This window comes from Mobula birostris, chromosome 4 (assembly GCF_030028105.1).
Source record: "Mobula birostris isolate sMobBir1 chromosome 4, sMobBir1.hap1, whole genome shotgun sequence".
Lineage (NCBI taxonomy): Eukaryota > Metazoa > Chordata > Chondrichthyes > Myliobatiformes > Myliobatidae > Mobula > Mobula birostris.
In genome coordinates, this window is record NC_092373.1 from 181,919,539 (window position 1) to 181,943,821 (window position 24,283).

Consider the following 24,283-nt stretch of genomic DNA (forward strand, 5'->3'; position numbering starts at 1 on the left):
CTCACGTAATCCTTTCTCCCCCACCCACACACCTTTCTCCTCATCTGTCTCACCTATCACCTAGTACTCCTTCCCCTCCCCCCTCCCCCCCACAGTTTTATGCTAGCTTCTGTCCCCTTCCTTTCCAGTCCTGTTGAAGGGTCTCAGCCCAGAATTTCGACTGTTTATTCCCATTCATAACTTGCCGAATTGTGCCAGCATTTTATGTGTATTACCCAAGATTTCCAGCAGCTGCAGATCTCTTGTATATATGAAGTAAAGGAACTGGTGTACCTGGCAGCACTGTGAGGAAGGCACTCCTGAAGCTGTATCCCATGGTGTTTGCTCCTAAGCAGATGTACATCCCAGCGTCCTCCTCCTTTGCTCTGGAGATCATCAGCTTGTTTAAGTAAGAGCCGTCCGGCCGTGACCACACCTCACCAGTTGGCAGTACGACAAACCTCTGCCCGCCGACATCAATGGTGGAGTTGTACTTGTTCTCGTTCCCATACTCCACTCTCTTGAGCCACTGAATTACAGGCTTGACATCGCTGCGCACCTTGCACTGGAAGGAGGTTGTGCCTCCGTAATCGACTGTGGTATTTACGGGGTGGGTTCCGGTCAGGATGGGTTTGGACCTGGTGGTCTCTGCAGACGACAGAAGTGATGCATCGTTAGTGTCACTTGGCTGCAAAAACACTGGTATACAAAGGCACAATAAAAGGAACGATAAAAGATTAACCTTAATTACCAAATGTAGATCAAAACATGAAGTGACGTACGGCATTTGCATCAATGAGCAACACAATCCGAATATCTGCTGGGGTCACCATGCTTCCAGTGGCAACATAGTATGCTCTCAATTTACTAACCATAATGCTGGCGTCTTTGGAATGTGGGTGGAAACCAAAGCACCAAGAGGAAACCCAGAAGGTCACAAGGAGAACATACAAACTCCATATAGATGGCAACGGGAGTTGAACGCCAATCGCTGATTGCTGGTGCTCCAACAGCATTATGATAACGGTTATGCTACCATGCTATCTTGTTGATCATTGAATCTCATTGTGTCTACAGCTGGCTTAGAATGAGATTCAGGAACCTCATTGCATATCCACACTACCTGACCTGCCTGACAGTACCTGGCTATAAGTCAGCTTCAGGCTGGTGTACAGCCTAAAGCATCCCGGCCCAAAATGTCAACTGTTTACACCCCTCCATAGATGCTGCCTGGCCTGCTCAGTTCCTCCAGCATTTTGTGTGTGTTGCTGTACATTTTGCTGAAAAAGTTTGGGCTTGTGTTGGCCTGGCTCAGATGGATTCAGAGCCTGCCTATTCAGAGACCCAGCCAGGGAGTGGATAGGATGCGTGAGCTGGGGCAGGAGGGTCAATATCAGGTACTGATTTATGTTTGACTGGGTGTCATTCAACACGGTGTGGCCCTAGTGTAAGTGAGGAAATGCGGTCTGCCTTGGTTATCGGTCTCTAATGCATCTTGGCCAGACAGTGATATTTGCCCATGGAGAGAGTACGAGACCATGGGTTTGCATATCTGTGTCCAAAGTGGAGCAGCAATGGCAAATGTCATCAAGTTTAGTACAGATTATATTCTAAGTACCCAGACTTGGGCTGAAATCAGACTGTCCACAGTCAGGTCAGGTTCTTTGGTAGTGGTAAACAAAAAATTTTAGAAACTACAAATGCATTTCACTGTTCTTGGAGATAGATGGTGCATGGCAGCACTGTAGGTAATTTATCAGATTAGCATCCAGAGGTCTGAACTGTTGATTTGCACATGAATTTGAGTCTCAGCATGTTACCAGCAAAGGTTAAGTTCAACCAGCTGAACCTAGACTAAAGTTTCAGCCAGCTATAGCGATCATGACACTGCTAGATGTTTGTAAAACTTTATCCAGTCCAATTGTGTCCTCCAGAGAAGGATATTTTCCATCCTAAATTAGTCCTGCCTAAAAGCCTCTTCAGATGAAAAACAATGTACTAGCCCCTTAAAAGCCCTCTGAAATTTATGTTTTTAAGTTTTTTACACAGCGAATGATAGGTGCATAGAACGCCCGGCCAGGGGTAATGGTAGAGGGAGATACACTAGGGTCACTTAAGAGACTTTTAGATAGACACATCGATGAAAGCAAAATGGAGGGCTAAGTGAGAGGGAAGGGTTAGATCAATTTTAGAGTAGCTTAAGTGATCCGCACAACATGATGAGCTGAAAAGCCTGTACTGTTCTATGTTCTATACCTGTTGTACCAGACAATACATACATTCCACTGAATGCATAAATCAACTGAAAACATTTTGATTGACTCAACCACTAACAATATTATTGAAGAGTAAAGGAGTCAGGGCAATTAATTTTTTTTAAATTTGTATAGCTTGTTTAGTGCAATGATATTTTTTCACGATTAATTGGTTACCTGCTAAGCTCAAGAAGCACGATCTCTATGGCACATCAGATATTTTGGCAAAACCTCTTTAATTTCATGGGTTGTTAGCTGTAATCAGACAGTTTAAATGAAAACTTGTTGAACGCCTATGTTTGAAAGTACTTTGTTGGCAGTTGTTTATGTGGAAGGAAGTGGAGCAGGATTGGCAGCAATCATTAGCTTTTCCTCAGGGTGAGGATTGATGTTTAATCTCTCCAGTAATAGAATGTATATTTCCTTTGTACCCTGTTCAAATACACAAATATGGAAGTCAATGGCCTCAGTCGAGAAACTTTCAAATGGCTATAGACATTAACTAATTCAACACCACAGAAAATTAAACTTTCTGATTGCTTTCTTATGGAAAAGTAATTGAAGCCTCACCGCTGTTTGATACATTAAATAATCATGTTGGATCTGGTGGACATTGGCTTCTTTGTTTTGTGGCTGCCTGCAAGATGATGAATCTCAAGTTTGTATACTGTAAGCATACCTTGATAATAAATGTAAAGTACAGAAGGTCAAATTTAGCCAAAGGATTATCCACAAAGGCAGAGACATATGGCTACTTTATATAAGGTTCTCTTGGATGTTAGCTCTACACAGTTCAATCTTCTGGCACATGTCGCAACAAACCAGGTTCCTCCCCAGTGACTCTGGGTTCCATGCAGATGCACTAATGAGGCAGAGTAGACCAAAATGGGTCTGTACTATCTGACTATCACGTATTTGTTGTTATTTCCATTCTGCTTTATGTATTTTCCATCTGCAGTGAGGTAACTGCAACGTAAAGGGTACAATGGTCCCACTCATATATCCCCCTACAAGCGTGACAACTGCCTAAACATCTCCTCCCCCACCACCATTCATGGCCTTAAACAGTCCTTCCAGGTGAGGTGGCACGTCGCCTGTGAGTCTGTCAGCGTCATCAGCTGTATCCAATGCTCCTGGAGCGACCTCCACTACATCGTGAGACCTGACGCCGTTTGGGAGACCGCTTTGTCGAGCACCTTTGCTGCACCTGCCACAAAAGACAGGATCTCCTGGTGGCTACCCATTTCAATTCAATTCCCATTCTCTCATCAACATGGTCTCTTCTACTATCACAATAAGGACAAATGCAAACTGAAGAAGGGACACCTCATATTCCATCTGGGTAGGCCCCATCCTGATGGTATGAACATGGATTTCTCTAACTTCTGGTAATCCCCTATTCCACCACCAACTGTTCTTTCTGGTGTGATTTCTTCCATTCTGGTAGCCCACTTCTCTTCTTCTCACTTGCCCATCACCTCCCTCTGGTTCCCCAACTCTTTCTCTTTTACTCCATTGTCCTCTCCTATCATATTCCTCCTTCATCAGCCCTCTGCATCTACCTATCACCTCCCAGCTTCTCACATCATCCACCCTCCCCCACCCACCTTCCCCCTCACCCATCACCTGCCAACTTGTACTCCCCCCCCAATACACCACCTTATTTTGGCTTCTTCCCCCTTCCTTTCCAGTCCTGATGAAAATTCTCAACCTGAAAGGTTGACTGTTTACTCCCCTCCATAGATGCTACACGACTTATGGAGTTCCTCCAGCATTTTGTGTACGTTGTGCAGTGACCTCATCAATGCTTAAATTCCAAAACCTCAATTCCCTATTGGATTGCATTAACAATGGACAGCTCAGAACGTCTTTATGGCAGTGGCAAGAGTTTAACTGAAAGTGTACAGTTGTTACTGTGGATAAGTTTTGCGCTGGATAATTGTATGTTGACACCAGTAAGTTCCAGCAATTCTGCCTTAATGTACTACCTCACTAAGGGAACAATCAGGAAACAAATTTCCAATATTGGTGAATGTGCGTGGCCAATTATAAATATGGAAAAAACTATGGATAAATCTTGTTTAATGCATTCTCAGGGAGGACGACGACAACACACACACACACACACACACACACACACACACACACACTTCCTTAATGAAGGAAAGTAATTTACTTTTTTATGTTCGTATGTTCATCTTCTGCCACTGCGTGAAAACTCAGGACCTCTCTAGGTAAAGGCACTGTAGGAAGGCAGTGATAGAAAAGGTTCAAATGGGTGATGTGGTAGCGTAGTGGTGAGCACAACGTTTTACAGCATCCATGATCGGAAGATTGGGATTTAGTTCCTGCTGCCGTCTGTAAGGAGCGTCTATGCTCTCCCCATGACCATGCGAGTTTTTTCTGGGAGCTCTGGTTTCCTCTCATATTCCAAAAGCCTTACCGGTTAAGGTTAGTAAATTGTGGGCATACTATGTTGTCACCGGAATGTGTGGCAACACTTGAGGATTGACCACTGCACATCGTTGGGCTGTGTTGGTTGTTCACACAAACAATGCATTTCAGTGTATGGTTCGATGTACATGTAAAAAATGACGTAATCTTTAATCATCTTCTTAAAAGGAATCAGTGAAACGCCTTAAACAGGTGTTGAAACGCCTTAAACAGGTGTCTAACCCGATAGTTAAATATACCTTACGTACTTGGTTTCAATTTAGAAAATTTTTTGAACTTAACCAATTTGGGCTAGCGATTCCTATTTTAGGTAACATATTTTTTCCTCCCTCTTTTACGGATCGTGCTTTTCAAATTTGGAAGACTAAGGGTATTTCACAGTTTTTGGATTTATTTTTAGATGGTTCCCTTATGTCTTTTGAAATTATCTAATAAATATAATTTATCAAGAATACATTTTTTTAGATATCTACAAGTTAGAGATTTCCTAGGTACTATACTTTCTTCCTTTCCAATGCTTCCTCCTACATACATTTTAGATACTATAATTAACCTTAATCCATGTCAGAAAGGTGCATCGGCTATGATTTATAATATTATTATGAAACTTAGGAAAGCTCCATTTGATAAAATTAGGGTAGATTGGGAACAGGAATTGGGGTTTATCATTCCCGTGGATGACTGGGGGCAGATTTTACTATTAGTCAATACTTCCTCTATCTGTTCCAAACATTCCCTAATTCAATTTAAAGTTGTTCATAGAGCACATATGTCCAAAGATAAATTAGCTCGCTTTTATTCTCATATTAATCCTTTTTGTGATAGATGTCCGGGGCAGATAGCCTCTTTAACTCATATGTTTTGGTCTTGTCCTACTCTGGAAACTTTTTGGAGAGACATTTTTAATATTATCTCCAAGGTATTGAATATAGATATCTCTCCTCACCCTATTACTGCTATCTTTGGACTACCTAAAATTTCTAGTAATCTTTCTCCTTCAGCCCGTAGAATGATTGTATTTCTTTCTTTAATGGCGAAAAGATGTATCTTACAACATTGGAAAGAGCTTAATGCTCCAACTACCTTTTTTTGGTTTTCTCAGACGATATTATGCTTGAATTTGGAGAAAATTAGAAGCAATCTTTATGACTCCTCATTTAAATTTCAACAGACCTGGAGATCTTTTACTCAATATTTTCATTTAATGTAATTTTTTTTCTCTCCTCTTTTTTTGCTCCATATTTATATACCCTTCTTGTTATTTTTTTACTGTTTTTAATGGAGGTCGGGATTGAGGATGTGATTTTAAGTTTTTTTTAACTCTGCTTGGTTTCAAGTTAGCCCATTGCTTTGCTTTGCTTTTAGTTAGTTGCACGGTGGTTTTTTTGGGTTTTTTTTTTCCTTTTCTCTATTGATATATATATATAAAAATTAGTATACTATTATGCTACCTTTGTACGTTATGTTTAAATTACATTGTTTGTATCATTTTTTTTGTATTAATATCTCCTGTAATTTTATTATATTCTAACAGTGTATTAGTGCCTATATGGCTTATCTTTTTGTATACTTATTCAATAAAAAGATTTAAAAAGAAAGAAAGGAATCAGAAAAGAGTAAAAGTTAAAAGAAAACAATCTAAAACATCGGCACTGTTTCACTCTCTACAGATGCTGCCCGACCTGCTGAGAATATCCAGCATTTTCTACTTTTATTTCTGGCATTTTGTATATTTTTTGTTGTTTTAGAAGAAATAAATGCCAGGCTTGTGACTCATGATCACATTCCAAAAACACACACATTCCCTGCTGGAACTTGGAGCCCAAAGTCAAGGTTTTTTGCTTTGGCCTTCTTAGCATAGGTTCACTGAACTTCACTGACCACTCTCGGCACATCTCTTGCTTTAGGCTCTCCCTTGTCTTTGAGTTTAAGTTGCTACTACTGCTTCTGAGGCAATAGGTGAGGTCAATATAGGACTGGCAGATTTTGCCAAAGGTGGGGCATGAGGCATGTGTGCTTGATGTGGCAGAAGAACGGGTAGGTTGGAGAGATGATGGGATCCTTCTGTCAATTGTACTGTGTGCTCCTGATGTACAGAGTCCAAGTTCTTAGTGCGTTCCTGAGCGCTCCTTCTATACTTTGAGAAGTCGTGATCTTTGGATTCCCCAGGAGCTGATGGAGATCTTACATTTGTCAAGGTTTTGAGAAGATCTTTGAAACCTTTCCCCTCTCTGCATGGTAACCACATTTTTGATAGGTTGGAATAGAGTGTCAGTTTGGAAAGTCTGGCTTTGGGCATTGGAGGTGACCTGCCCAGTGAAACAGATGGAATATCATAAAGCCTCAGTGTTGGGAATACTGGTTTTGGAGAGGATATTGATGATGATACTGATACTGATTATCACACAAGTGAAATTAGATCATATGAATTGAGACTGTTGCCTTTTAGCCATAAGAACATGAGAAGTATCACAAGTTGACCATTTAACTCCCCAAGCTTTCTCCATCATCCAATAACATCATGCTGATTCAATCTTGGCCCCATTGCCTCATGTCCCTTGACTCCCTCATAGTTCAAATGTCTGTCCGACATTGCCTTGAATATAATCAGTGACTCCACTTCAACAGCTCTTTGAGGTGGTGCCTTCTGAAGACTGATGACCCTTTGAGAGAATAAACTGTTCCCCATATTCTGAAAGACTATGCCCCCAATTCAAAAAACTTTCATTCATAACCCCCCTCCCTCAAAAACTTAGATTTTTCATTACAGTCACCTTTAATTTTTTAGCTTCCAACAGGCCCAATCTGCTTAACTTTTCTTCATACATCAACCACTTCATCCCAGCAATTAACTTATTGTACAAATTAGCCCGGATGCAGCCTCACTGGTACCTTTCAGAGATGTAAGAAAACTCCCCAACTCCATTCCTATTTTCATAAAAGCCAAAATTCTATTTACTATCCTAAATCCCTGTGTGTTATTTTGTATTTTACTAATATTTTGTAGTCTCACTATCTTAAATAATAATTGAATCCATGCCTCACTTCAGTACTTACTGACTGCTAATCTAAAAATCACACCCTTATCTTAACTCTGCTAGTTAGCTACCTTTTTATCCACGTCAACATATTAGTCCCTACCTTCTGCACACCACCTTGTGTGGGAATATTTTACATGGCACTTTATCACATGTCTTCTTGAATGCCTTCTATACCTATTGGTTCCTGTTTACCCATCCTGTTTATTGCAACAAATTGATCAAATTTGATTTCCCTTTCACAAAACAATGTTGACTTTGTTTTAAGATTTTCTAAATATCCTGCTATTACCTTCCTAATAATGGTTTCCAGCATTTTTCCAGCAACAGATGGTAGGGTATCTGGCCCACAGTTCCCTATTTTCCATCATCAACTGACAAAATACATATTGTCTGTCAAGTTTCCTGCATTGTTTCAGTAAGGAATCTTTCCATTTCATTTTTTGATGGCAAATTGCTTGGAATGCCCTGCGGATTTGGTTAGATTCCACATCTATATTTAGGTATCCGTTAGTCTCATGAGACCATGGATTTGCGCCTTGGAAGGTTTCTAGGGTGCAGGCCTGGGCAAGGTTGTATGGAAGACCATGCTGCAAGTCTCTCCTCTCCACGCCACCGACGTTGTCCAAGGGAAGGGCATTAGGACCCATACAGCTTGGCACTGGTGTCGTCGCAGAGCAATGTGTGGTTTAGTGCCTTGCTCAAGGACACACACACTGCCTCAGCCAAGGCTCGAACTAGCGACCTTCAAATCACTAGACGAACGCCTTAACCACTTGGCTACGCGCCAACATATCGATATAACACTTTCCATAAGATAGACATGAAACTAAAGAACTCAGCATGGACAGGAAAAGCTATATTTTTCATCCATGAGGCTCCTAATCAATTAGGCAGGCCATGGGCAACTTGAGCCTGCAGATATTTTTATCTGAACAGAACAACAGAATACATCTCATGCATTTGAAAATTAATTTTCTGTTATCATTATGTTTGGATATTTTGATTTTTCTGATGGTCTAAGGGACAAAATGGACATAAACTTTGGTAGCATGTGATCCCTTGAGCCTGATCCACCATTTCACAGGATTGTGGCTGGCCTTCTTGCCTGGACTTCACTTTGCTGCACAAATCTCACATTTCTCTTTGCCTGGAGACAAAGGCTTGAATTTGTATGATACCACCTATATCCTTTGTCCAGTGTAGCAGTCTTGGTGTGTAATCACTGTTGTGTTGTAACCTAATAAGATACAAGGGCCAGAGAGAAAATAAGTGTTCAGTTCTAGTTGGTTATCTCACTACTAGCAGCAAAGAAGAATTTTACTTACTTAGAGGCATGGAGTCAAAACAGTGGAGAAATACAGACCCTTTGGCCAAAAATGTCCATGCCAACTATGGTGCCCACTCAGTTGGACTCAATTTCTTGTGTTCAACCCATATTTCTCTGAGCCTCACTCCTGCATGTACCCATCAAAGTGTCTCTTAAATTATATTATTGTACCAGTCTCAGCAACTCATTTATATTCTCCACTCTGTATGAAAAAGTTACCCTTCAAGTCCTTTTTAACTCTTTCCCCTCTGGCCCTTAAATCTATGACCTCCAGATTAGGACTCCCCTGTCCTGGGAAAAGACTGCTACTATCCACTTTATCTATGCCCCTCATAATTTTATAAATTTCTGTAAGGTCACCCAAGGAAGAAAGACCTAGCCTGATCAACCTCTCCCTATAACTCAGGCCCTTTGCTTATGCCAACATCCTCATGAGTACTTTATGCACTTTTTCCAGTTTAGCCACATTTTTCGTATAACAGGGTAACCAAAACTGTACACATTATTCCAAGCATGGCCTCGCCAACACCTTATACAAATCTAACATAATGTCCCAATTCTGATAGTCAATACCCTAACTGATGAACGCCAACTTGCTAAGTATCTTCCAGACCACCCTGAAAAGGCAGTAATGCCACTTTCAATGAATTATTCACTTGTACTGCTAGGACCTCTGTTCCATTCATCAAGATCCCCTTGTAATCTACAATGACCTTTTTCACTATCAACAAGATTCCTAATTTTTTTTTGTCATCGACAAACCAAATCAATCACAAGATCACAAGACAAAGGAGCAGAAGTAGGCCATTTGGCCCATCGAGTCTGCTCCACAGCTCCCCCATGAGCTAAACTATTCACCCATCTAGTTCCAATTTCTGGCTTTTTCTCCATATCCCTTGATACCCTGACTAATTAAATACCTGTCAATCTCCTCCTTAAACTCCCTCAATGATCGGGCCTCCACAGCTGTATGTGGCAACGAATTCCACAAATCTATGACCCTCTGGCTAAAAAAAATTTCTCCTCATCTCTGTTTTAACTGGGTACCCTCTAATTCTAAGACTATGGCCTCTTGTCCTGGACTCACCCACCAAGGGAAACAACCTTTCCACATCTACTCTGTCTCAATCCTTGTGCATTGCCATCCAAATCATTATTTAGATAATGAATAACCAAATCATTTACATAAAAATGAATAACTAGCTTCTGAAAATTAAAAGAATAACAGCAAAGGATTCCTTATTGGCATCCTGCAGGGTCTACTAGATACCAGCTCGTGGAGGGAGGTTGGGTTTGATTATAGTGGTTTCATGAAACAGAGGGTTGAAGTTCCTTCTTGCTAGATGTTTGATATATATGGCTACTTGACTGAGGTGAGAGAGGACTGCCACTGCACGTGCATTTGTACTTCGATTCTGGTTTAAAAGGGTGAATGTGAAAGAAGTAAAAAAGAGCCGTTGTGTACAAGTTCTTGTCACCATGGTCTAACAGCTGGCAGGGTCAGTTCCCACCACTGCCTGTACGTTCTCCCCGTGACCATGTGGGTTTCCGCCAGGTGCTCGGTTTCCTGCCACAGTCCAAAAATGTACTGGTTGGTAGACTAATTGGTCATTGTATATTGCCCCATGATTAGGCTAGGGTCAAATCAGAAACTGCTGGGCGGCGTGGCTCGAAGGGCTGTGCTTAATTTCAATCAGTGGGTGGATGGATGGATGGCTAGATAAATACATGGATAAACTGGGAGAGAGAACATCAAGCATAGCATGCCACCATTTTAATCTGTACACTGGCTAATTTTATATTGGATGTAAATGGTACCGTGAAGGCCAGCACATTTCTCACTGCTAACTGCTCTTGAGAAAGTGCTGGTGAACTGTTGTCGACTGTGGCAAGTAATCCCTCAGAGCTGTTGGGCAGGGATTTCCAGAATTTAACCCCAGAAGCAATGAAAGCACAGTGACGTGTTTCCAAGCTGGTGGGATTCATGACAATTCTCCTGTGGAGTACTGGTTAAGGTGCTTGGTTAGAAAAGCACTGGAGAATTAGCCAGAGCCTACCTCTTGTTCCAATGAGGCGAGTTCAAATTCCACCGTGGTTGCTTGTAAAATTAAATTCAGGTAGTTGAATCAAACTCAATTCAAAAGGCATTTTAAGTTGGTTCACAAATGCCCCTAATTAGGAGGAACCTGCCACCTTTACCCACTTTGGACTATGGGTGACCACAGATCCAGTGCAATGTAATTAACTTCTAGTTATTCTCTGCAATGACTTAATACTCCACTAAAGTCATGAGGCAATAAGAAATGAGCAAGAAATACTGACCTAACCCGTGACACTCTAATTCTGGAAATGAAAATTAAGTTAAAAAAAATCCAAATATCTGCAAGAGCAAAGAACTTTTCAGTACACTCCAACTGAGTCTGGTATTCACCTGGCTGGAGTTGTCTAGCCTGAAGGAAAGGAGAACCAAATTGAATCAACCTTTAATCAGTCTGAAAATCAGGTGCTTTGTAGTTAAGTACTGAATGAAAATGACTGGAATTTCTTTTAGGAAAAGCGAAGAATATGAGTGAAGTATATGGGCCAACAGTAAAATATTAAGAATAAATATCCATTTTTAATGTTGAACAAGATTCAAAACTGATTTGTTTATTTTCGCTTGCTTTGGCCTGATTCAGATTTTAGAACTAAAGCCACCACATCTGACAGTGAGATGAGGCCTGATTCAAGTTCTGGATCTCTGCTCCTGTGTTTAGAATGAAAACACATTTAACATCTGCACACAGCTGCCCGGTCTTATCACTTGCAGATGTGGAATGATCTACAGGTTTGATTCTTTCAGAGCAGAGTACACATTTGGCCATGTGTTTCTCATTGTAAACAGAAGGCCTGCTTGCAACTGTCTTAAAATAGACCATTATTTTAATCCCTTCTTAAAGGCAGTGCAGTACTTACGGATCACTTCAACTTTGTACGTCGCATTTATCTCGCCTGCTCTGCTATAGACACGGCACGTGTACTTCCCACTGTCTCCCGGCCTTAGGCTTTTCAGAGTTAAAGTCCACTTCTTTTTCTTGGTGTCTCCCAGATCCTGAGGCGTGAGAGGCCTGTTGTCCTTCAGCCAGGTGATATCGGGCTGGGGATAGCCACTGGCAGCACACTTGAGTCGGATTGAGCTGCCCACGGGACGGGCTATCACCCTGCGGCGCATTTTGGTGGGCTGCGTGAACCGGGGCCTGACTATAAATTACCAAAAAAAAACGGTTACAACCCTGTGGAGTAAACGTACAGTCGCCTAAAGCAAAACAAACGCTGCACGCTGCTCGCTCAAAACAGGAAGGTCTGTTTTGTAGAACTTAATTTCCATCTGAAGATCTTTCAGAGCCTGTTGGGCCAAAGAGTTAGAAGAGTCATCCTATGAAATGGTTAATGAGTTCAGATAAAAATACTTCATCAGTTATATTGAATTTTACTCCACAGAAATAGACTAATTGTCCTCCACACAGTTTCATCTCAATGAACCAATAAATTCTTGTTTTCCCTACATATAATTATTAGGCTTCTCTTTAGCTGTAATCAATTAAATAATGACTCCAAGCGAATTTGACTAAAAATCTTTTAACCAACATTCTGCTGTATGGTATTCATGAGTGGATGCTTCAGATGCATCAGGTGGTCTTTACAAATTCTAAACGTCATAGTAATCAAAAATAATAACGGTAATACCATTATTAGTCTAAATAAAACTTATCAATCATCTTGTTTGATTGACATTCCATTCACCATCCTGAAGTTTATTCCCTCCATCACTGATGCAGTGTGCATCATCCCTGGTTTCTTGATCACCACACTCTGCCTCATATTCGTTAACCTTTCAATGCGCATTAAATTCTGTGCATTGTTCATTTTAGAAAACAATCTGTAAAATGACATCTTTGTCAGCACCTTGCAATCTCTTGGCCTCAACCAACTAGAGGTTCAAGGGGCAGCAGGTGCATGGGATTATCACCAGCGTGGGTTTGCCTCCAAGTTACACACAGCCCTGACTTGTAAATATATCACCATTGTAAGTATAACCACTGGGTCTAAATCTTGGAACTCCCTACCCAAAACACTACAGGAAGATCTTACCCAGAGGGAGACTGGCAAATATACGTTCAGCATCAGCAACTCACGGCAAGGCAAGTGAGGGAGGATAAATTCCATCCTTGTTAGTGTTCTTCTTGAATGTAGACTAATAAAAATAATTATCTAAATTTAAGTCCCCCAGCTGCTTAAGTGGGTTCTGAAATACTTTTGGATTAACAGTCAATTAACTTGGTACACCAGACTGAGACAGTGCACTGTTATTAGCAATAGTGTTAACAGTGCCGATGTGCAGAGGGATCTGGGGGGGGGGTCAATCTATAGTTCCCAGAAAGTGGCTACAGAAGTTGATAGGGTAGTACAGAAGGCAGATGGCATGCTTGCCTTTATTAGTTGAGGAACTGAGGTCAAGTGTACCAACTTTATAAAACTCTAGTTAGGCTACACCTGGAGTATTGCATTCAATTCTGGAGACCACATTGTAGAAAGGATGTGGAGGTTTTGGAGAGGGTGCTGAGATGCCGTCTGGATTAGAGGACTTCTGCCTTTAGGAGTGGTTGAACAAACTTGGGCTGTTTCCTCTGGAGTGGCAGAGGCTCAGGGGGGACCTGATACACGTTTATAAGATTACGAGAGGTCTAATTGGAGTAGACAGCCAGGATCATCTTCTTATTGTTGAACTGTGGAATACCAGAAAGCATGCATTTAAGGTGAAAGAGGGTTTAAATTCAAAGGAGATGTGCGTGGCAAGGTTTTTTTTACACAGGGAGTGGTGTGTGCCCGAAATGCACTGCTTGGGGTGGCGGTGGTGGAGACAAATACGACGGAGGTTTTTATTTTTTATTTTATTTTTATTTAGAGAAACAGAGCAGAACAGGCCTTTCTGACCCAAAGAGCTGCTCTGCCCAGCAACCCATCTATTTAACACTAGCATAATCACAGGACAATTTACAATGACCAATTAACCCACTAACCAGTACGTCTTCGGACTGTGAGAGAAAACCCCAGCACCCGGAGGAAACCCACGTGCTCGCGGGAAGGACGCTGGAACTGAGCTCTGAACGCGGACGCCCTGAGCGTTAACTGCTACGCTACTGTGGTGTCCTTAGAGGTGATCAAGAGGCTCTTAGAGAGGTACATGAAAACGCAGGAAATGAAAGCTATGGACATTGTATAAGCAGGGGGATAGCTTAGTCAGGCATTTAATTACTAATGTAATATTTAGTACAAAATTGTGGGCTGAAGGGCCTGTTCCTGTTCTGTGTTGCTCTACTTTCCAACTTCTATGGAACTCAACTATGTTCTGAATTTCCCTTCTGTTTCTAAGAAGAGACAATCCCACTAACATCTGTTACAAGCCTACCAACTCAAGAATCATGGGGAGCGGCCTTCATCCCATTCTACAGTCGGTAATGACTCCATCCCACATAGTGTGCTGGTGAACTAAATCCAACACTGGCTTGGCAGCAGCTGCCAGGATGGGTGTTTTGCTGACTAGAAGTCAGAAACATAGTAGATAGATCCGGGTCTACAGTGGACGTGGGACTTGGACAGGCGTCACAGTCGGCGTGGACATGGTTGGCTGTATGGGTCCATTTCTGAGCTCTACATTTCTATGATCTGACGCATGGTCGTGAAGATCAGGTTAAATCTTACACAACAAGATGTCATTGTGTGCCTTGGATTTCCACAACCTCTTCTTCTGACCCCTGTCAAGCCGTCTTATTCATTTGTGAGCCTAAGATCCTGGTCAGGCCTGACATTGTTCTCCCACCAGCAGTTCAAATATGGGTTTGAATAGGAGACTGATTGAGCACGAGGCCTAAATTAAAATCACCTCCCTCTCCTGCTGCCCAGGCTGGTTGAGTTCACTGCCATCTTGACTCCTGCTGAATATCTTTGACTAAATAAGTAGCAGGAGAGTTAAGTTGCCAAAAAAATGTCAGAATGTGTGGGTTAATCCCACAACCTAGGCCATCCAAGGGAGAGCCATGCTTTATCTGGCAGCAGTGATCAGATGTAGATACAACTTTATAGCCCCTATTCTCTGGCTCACAATCCCCATGAAAGCATTGTGAGAGAGAATTTAAAAACAGCCAGCTAAATATCAAGTAAACACGTTGTTAAAGACCAGTTGTGTTCTTTAAAGTTCATTTTAGACTGAAATATTGCATAAGACCAGGAAATGGCAGACATTTCAATAAATACTTCTCAAACAAAGACAGGACTAATTCCCAATCCAGACATTTTTTATTTAAGAATCTATAACACATGCAGAGGTCAATAAAAGATGTGTCACGTAGAAACTCAAGGGAGAGGTCCGGCAGCTACACTGGCCAAACAAAATAAACCCGAAGAATCTGTACGGAAATAAAATAGGAAATGGGGAATACTTCTAGTTAACATGTTAAGGACCTGAAGAAATCCAGGAGCACCAACTGACAACAGGACAGCAAAATTATCCTGATATTTAAAAATAGGGTGTGATGTGATCTGTGAAGTAAACTTCTACTCCAAGATTTACATCTCACTCAATTGCAATAAAGTAATACTTCATTTGTAAAATCCTCCTGAGCAATTTTTCCATTATAATACTTAAATCTTTTGCAATAAAAGGTGCAAGACAGGCTACAGAGTACTGTATTTCAGAGGAGAAAATTATTTAGACCGTTACCCCAATGGTTGTCAATAGTATTAGCAACAAAGGACACAGTCAACAGTGAAGGTTCCGTACGTCTTTCATCTTTAAATGCATGGGTTTCATTTTTGCATTAATGTCTTGTTTTGCCCATATTTTCTTTCCACTTCACTATCTAGACATATGCAGTAAGTCCATGTCTACAAACTATTTTATGTGCATATATTTATTGTGTGTCTTATTATTATGTTCTTTTTCTTATTGTGTTTTTTTTTATGCTGCATCAGATCCAAGTAACAATTAGTTTCAATAAACACTTCTTGGGCTACCAGCTAGGTACAGGTATTGATTTTAACTGATGTTTCGATGACAAACTCTGCCATCCTTATCAGGGATGATGCCTGGGCACATCTAGTCCAGTGGTATATGTGTTCCTGTCATCCCCATCATCCCTGTATATAACTACCATCAGGGTCTTTTTACTCCTGCAGTTTCTTGGCTGTAACTTCAAGGATTCTACATCTTCTGATTCTACACCACCTGTTTCTAATGGTTCGATTTCACTTTTTACCAATAGAGCCACACCAACTCCTTTGCCCACCTGCCAGTCCTTTCCATACAATGTGTATCCTTGGACGTTAAACTATGATATTCTTTCAGCCACAACTCAGTGATGCCCATGTCATACCTGCCAATCTCTAACTGCATCACAAGATCATCTACATGATTCTCTACACTGTGTGCATCCATATATAACACCTTCAGTCCTGTATTAATCACTCTTTCTGATTTTGCCCCCCGCTACACTTTAACTCATCCCACTGACTGCAATTTTGCCCCATCATCTGTCTGTCCTTCCTCACAGCCTCACTACCGCTGTATCTACTTGTATACCTACTACTCCTTCCTTAGTCCAATCACTCTGGTTCCCATCCCCTGCCAAATTAGTTTAAACCTTTCCCAACAGCTCTAACAAACCTGTCCACTAGGATATTGGTCCCCCTTGGGTTCAGGTGTAATCTGTCATTTTTTTACAGATCATACCTTCTCCAAAAGAGATCCCAATGATCCAGAAATCTGAAACCCTTCCCGCTGCACCAATTCCTCAGCCACGCATTCACCTGTCAAATTATCCTGTTCTTGCCTTCACTGGCATGTGGCACAGTCAGCAATCCAGAGATTACTACCCTATATTCTTATTGCCTAACTCCCTCTATTCTCTCTACAGAATTTCTTCTCTTTCTCTACCTATGTCATTGGTACCAATATGTATGACATCATTCCCCCTTTAGTATGCCGTGGACTTGATCTGAGACATCCCTAACCTTCCTTCTCCCCATAACCTTTGACACTTTTACGAATCAGGAACTTATCACCCTCCGCTTTAAATATACGCAATAACTTGGATTCCACAGCCATATGTGGCAATGAATTCCATTGATTCATCACCCTGTGGTGAAAGAAGTTTCTCCTCAACTCTGTTTTAAAGAGATGTTCTCCTGTTCTGAGGCTGTGCCATCTGGTCTAAACTCCCCAACTGTAATAAACACCCTCTCCACATCCACTCTATCAGGGCCTTCAATATTTGATAGGTTTCAATGAGATCCTCCTTCATTCTGCTGAACTCAAGCGAGAACAGGCCTAAAGCTGCCAAATGCTCCTTATACGTTAAGCTTTTCATTCCTGGGATTGTTTTTGTGAACCTCTTCTGGACCCTCTCTAATGCCAGCACATCCTTTCTTAGAAAAGGGGCCCAAGACTGTTCACAATGGTTCAAGTGTGGCCTGACCAATGCCTTATAAAGCCTCAGCATCATACCCTTACTCTCACATCCTAGTCCTCTTGAAATTTGCTTTTGCAAGCAACTAAGAGGCTTCCACTGCAAATTTCTATTGGTTCTGAAGTGGTTAATGAGGCCAATATGGAAAACAGAAAACTAGAGCATAGAAGAAAAGACTGATTTGGTCAGCATAATGGCACAACCAGTACTGTCGCTGCTTCACAGCACAAGAGACCTGTGTTCATTCCTGACCTCAGGCGCTGTCTGTGTGGGGTTTGTACATTCTCTCTGACACTATATGGGGTTGCTCCAGTTTCTTCCCATGTCCCACAGACATGTGGGTGGGTAGATTAACTCGTCACTGTAAATCATCCAAATGTCTGGGTAAGTGATAGAACCTGGGGCAGAATTGATGAGAATCTGGGAGGGATAATAAAAAAATGGACTTAATATAGGATTGGTGTAAATGAGTAGCTGGATGGTCAGTTTTGATTCAGTTGGCCAAAGTTCTTGTTTTTATGCAATGACTCTCTGAATCTATGACAATAGACAATAGACAATAGGTGCAGGAGTAGGCCATTCGGCCCTTCGAGCCAGCACCACCATTCACTGTGATCATGGCTGATCATCCACAATCAGTATCCAGTTCCCACCTTATCCCCATTACCTTTGATTCCGCTATCTTTAAGAGCTCTATCCATCTCTTTCTTGAAAGCATCCAGAGACTTCGCCTCCACAGCCTTCTGGGACAGAGCATTCCATACATCCACCACTCTCTGGGTGAAAAAGTTTTCCTCAACTCCATTCTAAATGGCCTACCCCTTATTCGTAAACTGTGGCCTCTGGTTCTGGACTCACCCATCAGTGGGAACATGCTTCCTGCCTCCAGCGTGTCCAATATGGAAACATAAGGTGTGTTAAAATCTGATTTGCTGTTTTTCAATAATGTGTTATTATGTCTAAAGAACCCCTCAGGGATGATTCATCAGGGAATGTTAATAGAATAGAATAGAATAGAATATCTTTATTGTCATTGTTGTGGAGCAATGAAACACAGTTGTGGGCCACATTAATTTTTGGATGTCCTTGGCTCTGTGTTGAGTTATGTGATCTGACAGAAAAAGAGAAGGCTAATTATCTCCTCCGTTCAATCATTGCTGATCTCTGTCTCAAAAACACACATCTCCCATTCTTCCACAACCTAATTTACAAAGGAACACAGATCCAAAACTGCCTATCACCTCCCTCATGGTTCCGCCTCCTTCTGTTACCCATTGTGTTTTCCCCATTCATTCTTCACCTTTCCTGCCTATCACCTCCCTGCTTCCCTTCCCCCACCCCTTTATCTTTCCCCTTACTGGTTTTTCTCCTGGAACCTACCAGCCTTCTCCTTCCCACCCTCCCCCCACCTTCTTTATAGGGCCTCTGCCCCTTCCCCCTGCAGTTCTGACAAAGGGTTCCGGCCCGAAACATCGACTCATCGTTTCCACGGATACTGCCCGACCTGCTGAGTTCCTCCAGTGTGTTGTGAGTGTTGCTTTGGTCCCAGCATCTGCAGATTATTTTGTGCTTCCAAAGCTTTCAGAGGTCCCAACATCTCCATGGGGAGAGGGTTCACAGATTTTCACTCCCTTCCTGATTTCACTACTCAATGGATTTTCAGATTCTTCTCAGTTGCCCTGATTTCTTTACCACAGGAAGTGGCCTCTCCACATCTGCCAAAACCCTTAGAAAATAACAATCAACTTTATCAACCTGTCTGTGTTATTGAAAGTATAATTCTGATGAAGGGTGGCCATGTGAAACAATAGCTATTCTTCTCCTTTCACACATGCTCCTTCACCTGATAAATGCTTCCAGCCTTATCTAATTTTATTTCAGATTTTCAGGATCTGCAGGTTTTATTTTATTTTCATTTTTCTAATGAGTTTATGCTGTAACACCTTCAACACCAACATAAACTTTCCTGAAGTTTATTTCCAAATTGAAAGGCAATGGGTTCTTAGTAAGCTATTGCCTAACTTAACCATTATTGTCACAGCTCTCTTAAGATAAGCAACACACACAAAATGCTGGAGGAGCTCACCAGGTGAGGCAGCATCTATGGAAAAGAGTAAACAGTTGACATTTTGGGCCGAGACCTTTCATCAGGACAGTTTACTCTTTTCCACAGGTGCTGCCTGGCCTGCTGAATTCCTCCAGTATTTTGTGTGTGTTGCTTTGGATCTCCAGCATCCGTAGAGTTTCTCGTGCTTGTGTCTCTTAAGATAAGGATGAACCTTCTAATAGCCTTTTCATTTACTTTTTGCAACTTGTTCATTAAATTCATAAGACCTGCTTTGATCCCTTTGCTTTTCGCAATGGTAAATAGACAACAGTGATATTTCAGCAGATAAGGGGTATAAGGACCAATCCTCGCCACTGTCAAATGAATAGACATGCGTGCGTGCGCGCGCGCACACACACACACACACACACACACACACACACACACGCACAGAGCTTTGTGGTCCCCCCTCTTTTTCCCTCTCTCTCTCCTCCCTCCCCTCTTTATTTCCCCTCTCCCTCCCTCTTCCTCTCCCTCCCCACTCTTTCTGTTTCTTCCTCTCTTTCTCTCTCCCTCCCTCACTCTCTCCCCTCTTTCTCTCTCTCCCCTCACTCTCTTTCTCTCTCCCTCTCTCTTTCTTTCTCTCTGTCCCTCCCTCCCCCTGCCCTTTATTTCACCCTCCCCCCTCTTTCTTTTTCTCCTTCTCTTTCTCTCTCCCTCCCTGCTGAACCGTGTCTACGCCCACCTGGACAAGCCGGCGAGCACTGTGAGGGTCATGCTTTTTGAGTTCTCCAGTGCATTCAACACAATCCGCCCTGTTCTGCTGGGGGAGAAGCTGACAGCGATGCAGGTGGATGCTTCCCTGGTATCATGGATTCTTGATTACCTGACTGGCAGACCACAGTACGTGTGCTTGCAACGCTGTGTGTCCGACAGAGTGATCAACAGCACTGGGGCTCCACAGGGGACTGTCTTGTCTCCCTTTCTCTTCACCATTTACACCTCAGACTTCAACTACTGCACAGAGTCTAGTCATCTTCAGAAGTTTTCGGATGACACTGCCATAGTTGGATGCATCAGCAAGGGAGATGAGGCTGAATACAGGGCTATGGTAGGAAACTTTGTCACATGGTGTGAGCAGAATTATCTACAGCCTAATGTGAAAAAGACTAAGGAGCTGGTGGTAGACCTGAGGAGAGCTAAGGTACCGGTGACCCCTGTTTCCATCCAGTGCGTCAGTGTGGACATGGTGGAGGATTACAAATACCTGGGGATACAAATTGACAATAAACTAGACTGGTCAAAGAACACTGAGGGTGTCTACAAGAAGGGTCAGAGCCATCTCTATTACCTGAGGAGACTGAGGTCCTTTAACATCTGCCGGACGATGCTGAGGATGTTCTACGAGTCTGTGGTGGCCAGTGCTATCATGTTTGCTGTTGTGTGCTGGGGCTGCAGGCTGAGGGTAGCAGACACCAACAGAATCAACAAACTCATTCATAAGGCCAGTGATGTTGTGGGATGGAACTGGACTCTCTCACGGTGGTGTCTGAAAAGAGGATGCTGTCTAAGTTGCATGCCATCTTGGTCAATGTCTCCCATCCACTACATAATGTACTGGGTGGGCACAGGAGTACATTCAGCCAGAGACTAATTCCACCGAGATGCAGCACAGAGCGTCATAGGAAGTCATTCCTGCCTGTGGCCATCAAACTTTACAACTCCTCTCTTGGAGGGTCAGACACCCTGAGCCAATGGGCTGGTCCTGGACTTATTTCATAATTTACTGGCATAATTTACATATTACTATTTAACTATTTGTGGTTCTATTACTATTTATTATTTATGGTGCAAATGTAACGAAAACCAATTTCCCCCGGGATCAATAAAGTATGACTATGACTATGACCTCTCTCTCTCTCTCTCAGGAATAACTTGATGCAATGAGGTATTAGAAGCTAAGTGATTAATCTCATCGTGACATGAGTACTGCAATGGATATTGTCTGTTTGGCCAGTGTAGGTCAGCTACGGTCATATTGAATGGTGGGGCTGAGTGGCTAGATCCTGTTAGGAGTTCTTGTGCTCCTGTGAACCTATTCTCTAGGCATTTCCACCTCCTGTTTCAGCTCCATTCCCTTGGCTGGGCTAACAGGAGTTGAAAACAATCCTTAGTTATCTGCACTAAACACATGTTTGTGATAACAACTGTTTGCTGTACTCTAATTCCAAAAACTGGCATCATTGAAATCAACAAAGGTGAATTTAAGTAGCAGAACACATTGTGCAGCTGTTACGAAATATGCAAGTTTGGCACAAGCGACTGAGGATTAATGTCTATAAACTTTCTTAGCCTCACTTAATGCCATCTGCACAATAATAAATTCAATTTCACCTAATCAGAGCAGTCAAATGGATTTATAATAATGCATGGATCTCTTCAACTCTAATCTAATGGCTGAAGGAAGAAAGGCTACGTTAGTACATTGTTGATTTGCGTATTCAAGGTTGCATACCCCATTGTTTTCCAGTTGGCTCTTCATTTGTATATTCCCCATTCGATCCTTGATGTAGTTTCTGTCCATCCTTTCCCGTACTTGAATCATCTGTAAATAAAGTAAGCATTGAGGAATTATTGCATCAGATGGCAATTCCACATCATATATGACAGTGATATTAAAGCTGATTCTGATTCTTAATTGAGACAGAGTCACATACTACATCTGGGTTATAGACACATTTAGTTGTAAATTTCTGCATTTTGCTTTGAAAAAGTCATCTTCCAAAATTAACTGTCGGTTATTTCCATTGTAGAGCAGTACATGAAACTCAGACATCCCACCTCTCCCGGAAGTTCCAGGAGTCTCCCCGCATATTGATAGTGGCTCCCTGATGCCTGCAAATTATATACAATATCATGGAAATCAATTTTTTTGAGAGTGAGCGAGCGAGAGAAAGCAAGAGAGAGCGCGCGAGCGCGCCATGGGAGAGGGTTCCAAAAAAAAGAAAATGTAAAATGTACGTCACCCCAGAGTACACTAAAGTGTACCCCTGCCTAATAGGGGTCAAAATAATGACAGTGTTGCTCACTGCACTGTTTGCAACAGTGACTTTTCTATTGCCCGTGGTGGGTTAAGACTGTAAAAGACATGTTGAGGTGAGTTTAACAGGTGTCATTCATTCATTAGCATAGCTAACGTTATTTAAACTAGCTGGCTAGCTGCTCAGGAGCTACTCTATTGCAGACATCCCACCTCTTCCGGGAGTTCCGGGAGTCTCCCGCAAATTGATAGTGCTACCTCCCTGAAATGAGTTTTTGCAGGGTGGGATGTCTGGAAACTTCAAGCAAAGAATGAGTTTACAAGTAGCTAAATCTGACTGTACAAACTCTTCATGTCTGAGAATGAGGCAAAGGCATTGGCAGTGACATAGAATAGAGGAGAGGGAATAAACTAAACAGCAAGAATAAAAGGTAAAGGAAATAGATTTCAGAATGATTCAGATGGTTGTAAAGAAAAGAGAAAGTCATAGCACTGCAGTTCATTGTCAATATTAACATCACTTTTTATAGCCTCTACTAACATGAAGGACAAGGGCTTCAGGTGCATGTGAACACCACAATATCCAGCTTCCTTCCAAGCTGAACACCATCCTAAACTATCACTGCTACTTTATCATTTTTGGATCAAAGTCCAACCAACCAATCTTTAGTTTGAACCACCTTCCTCTTTGGCATGTAACAGGTTCAGGCACCTACGACCTGAACCTACCTTAAGACTGGTGGTTTGGAGACAGATGAAGCAATGTTATAACGTTATTGTCCTGTCTTTGCAACTCACTCCAAAATCATCTACAACAAGTAAAGGTAACTGTACTTATTTGAAATTGCAAATAAAAATTTCAGTGCTTATAGTCAACTTATTTAGGAGGCTTCTATGAAGCTGGATGTTGTGGTGTTCACAGGTGCCTGAACCTAATGCATGCCAAAGAGGCAGGTGATACAAACTAAGGATTGTTCCACTAGAGATGATATTATAAGCCACTTTCCTTATACAGTCCACTTGCTCTCCCCAAAAGAATGGCAAAGATGATGCCAGGAGTCCCTCTTTTAGGAGTTGTTTTTATTCTGGGCTAGCATACACCTAAAACAATTGTTTTTTCCTGACTTTGGATGTCTGATACCATGCCCTTAAGCCAATAGTTTTATTGGGGTGCCCAAAACGCATCTCCCACCAAACAGCCACAGGAACCAGTGTGAACCTTGATGGAATCTGTGTTCTTCCAGTTGCTCTCTCTTGGGCTATGGCAAGAATATGAAGATCTTACCAGTCTTCCTGTAGATGTATGGGGTCATATTGGTCCTGTTATATTAAATGACTATTTATAATTATGTTCTTCATGAACTTTCACTGGTTCTGAAGTAAAATTTATTACTAGGAACTAATGTCATGACAATGCCGTTTTGTTAATACATTAGAAATCAAATGTAAAACAACACCAGCTTTTATTAAACTGCATTTTGCAATCAGCTAAAGTTCAACAAAAATCTCAAGGCCACCTTTCCATAAGTAAATTGTCAGTTTATTTTGAGTTCCACATTAAATAAGAAAGAACTGATCTTTTATAATCATTTCCTTGACTAGAATTATTTTACTGGTACTGCACTAATTGTACTTA

The 24,283-nt window shown here is 41.8% G+C and overlaps 1 protein-coding gene across 6 annotated transcripts in view; it reads right to left on the minus strand.

The window, feature by feature from the left end:
* The window catches only part of fgfrl1a (fibroblast growth factor receptor like 1a), a 335,558-nt gene that overhangs the window by 20,063 nt on the left and 291,212 nt on the right, over window positions 1-24,283 (minus strand). For 5 of the 6 annotated variants that reach the window (XM_072256632.1, XM_072256635.1, XM_072256634.1 and 2 more), the window contains 3 exons: window positions 22,123-22,212; window positions 12,012-12,296; window positions 274-627 (listed from right to left, as the gene is read on the minus strand). In XM_072256632.1, the coding sequence (XP_072112733.1) occupies window positions 274-627; window positions 12,012-12,296; window positions 22,123-22,212 (729 nt within the window). The remainder of the gene's footprint in view (window positions 1-273; window positions 628-12,011; window positions 12,297-22,122; window positions 22,213-24,283) is intronic. The other variant, XM_072256636.1, reaches the window with a different exon arrangement.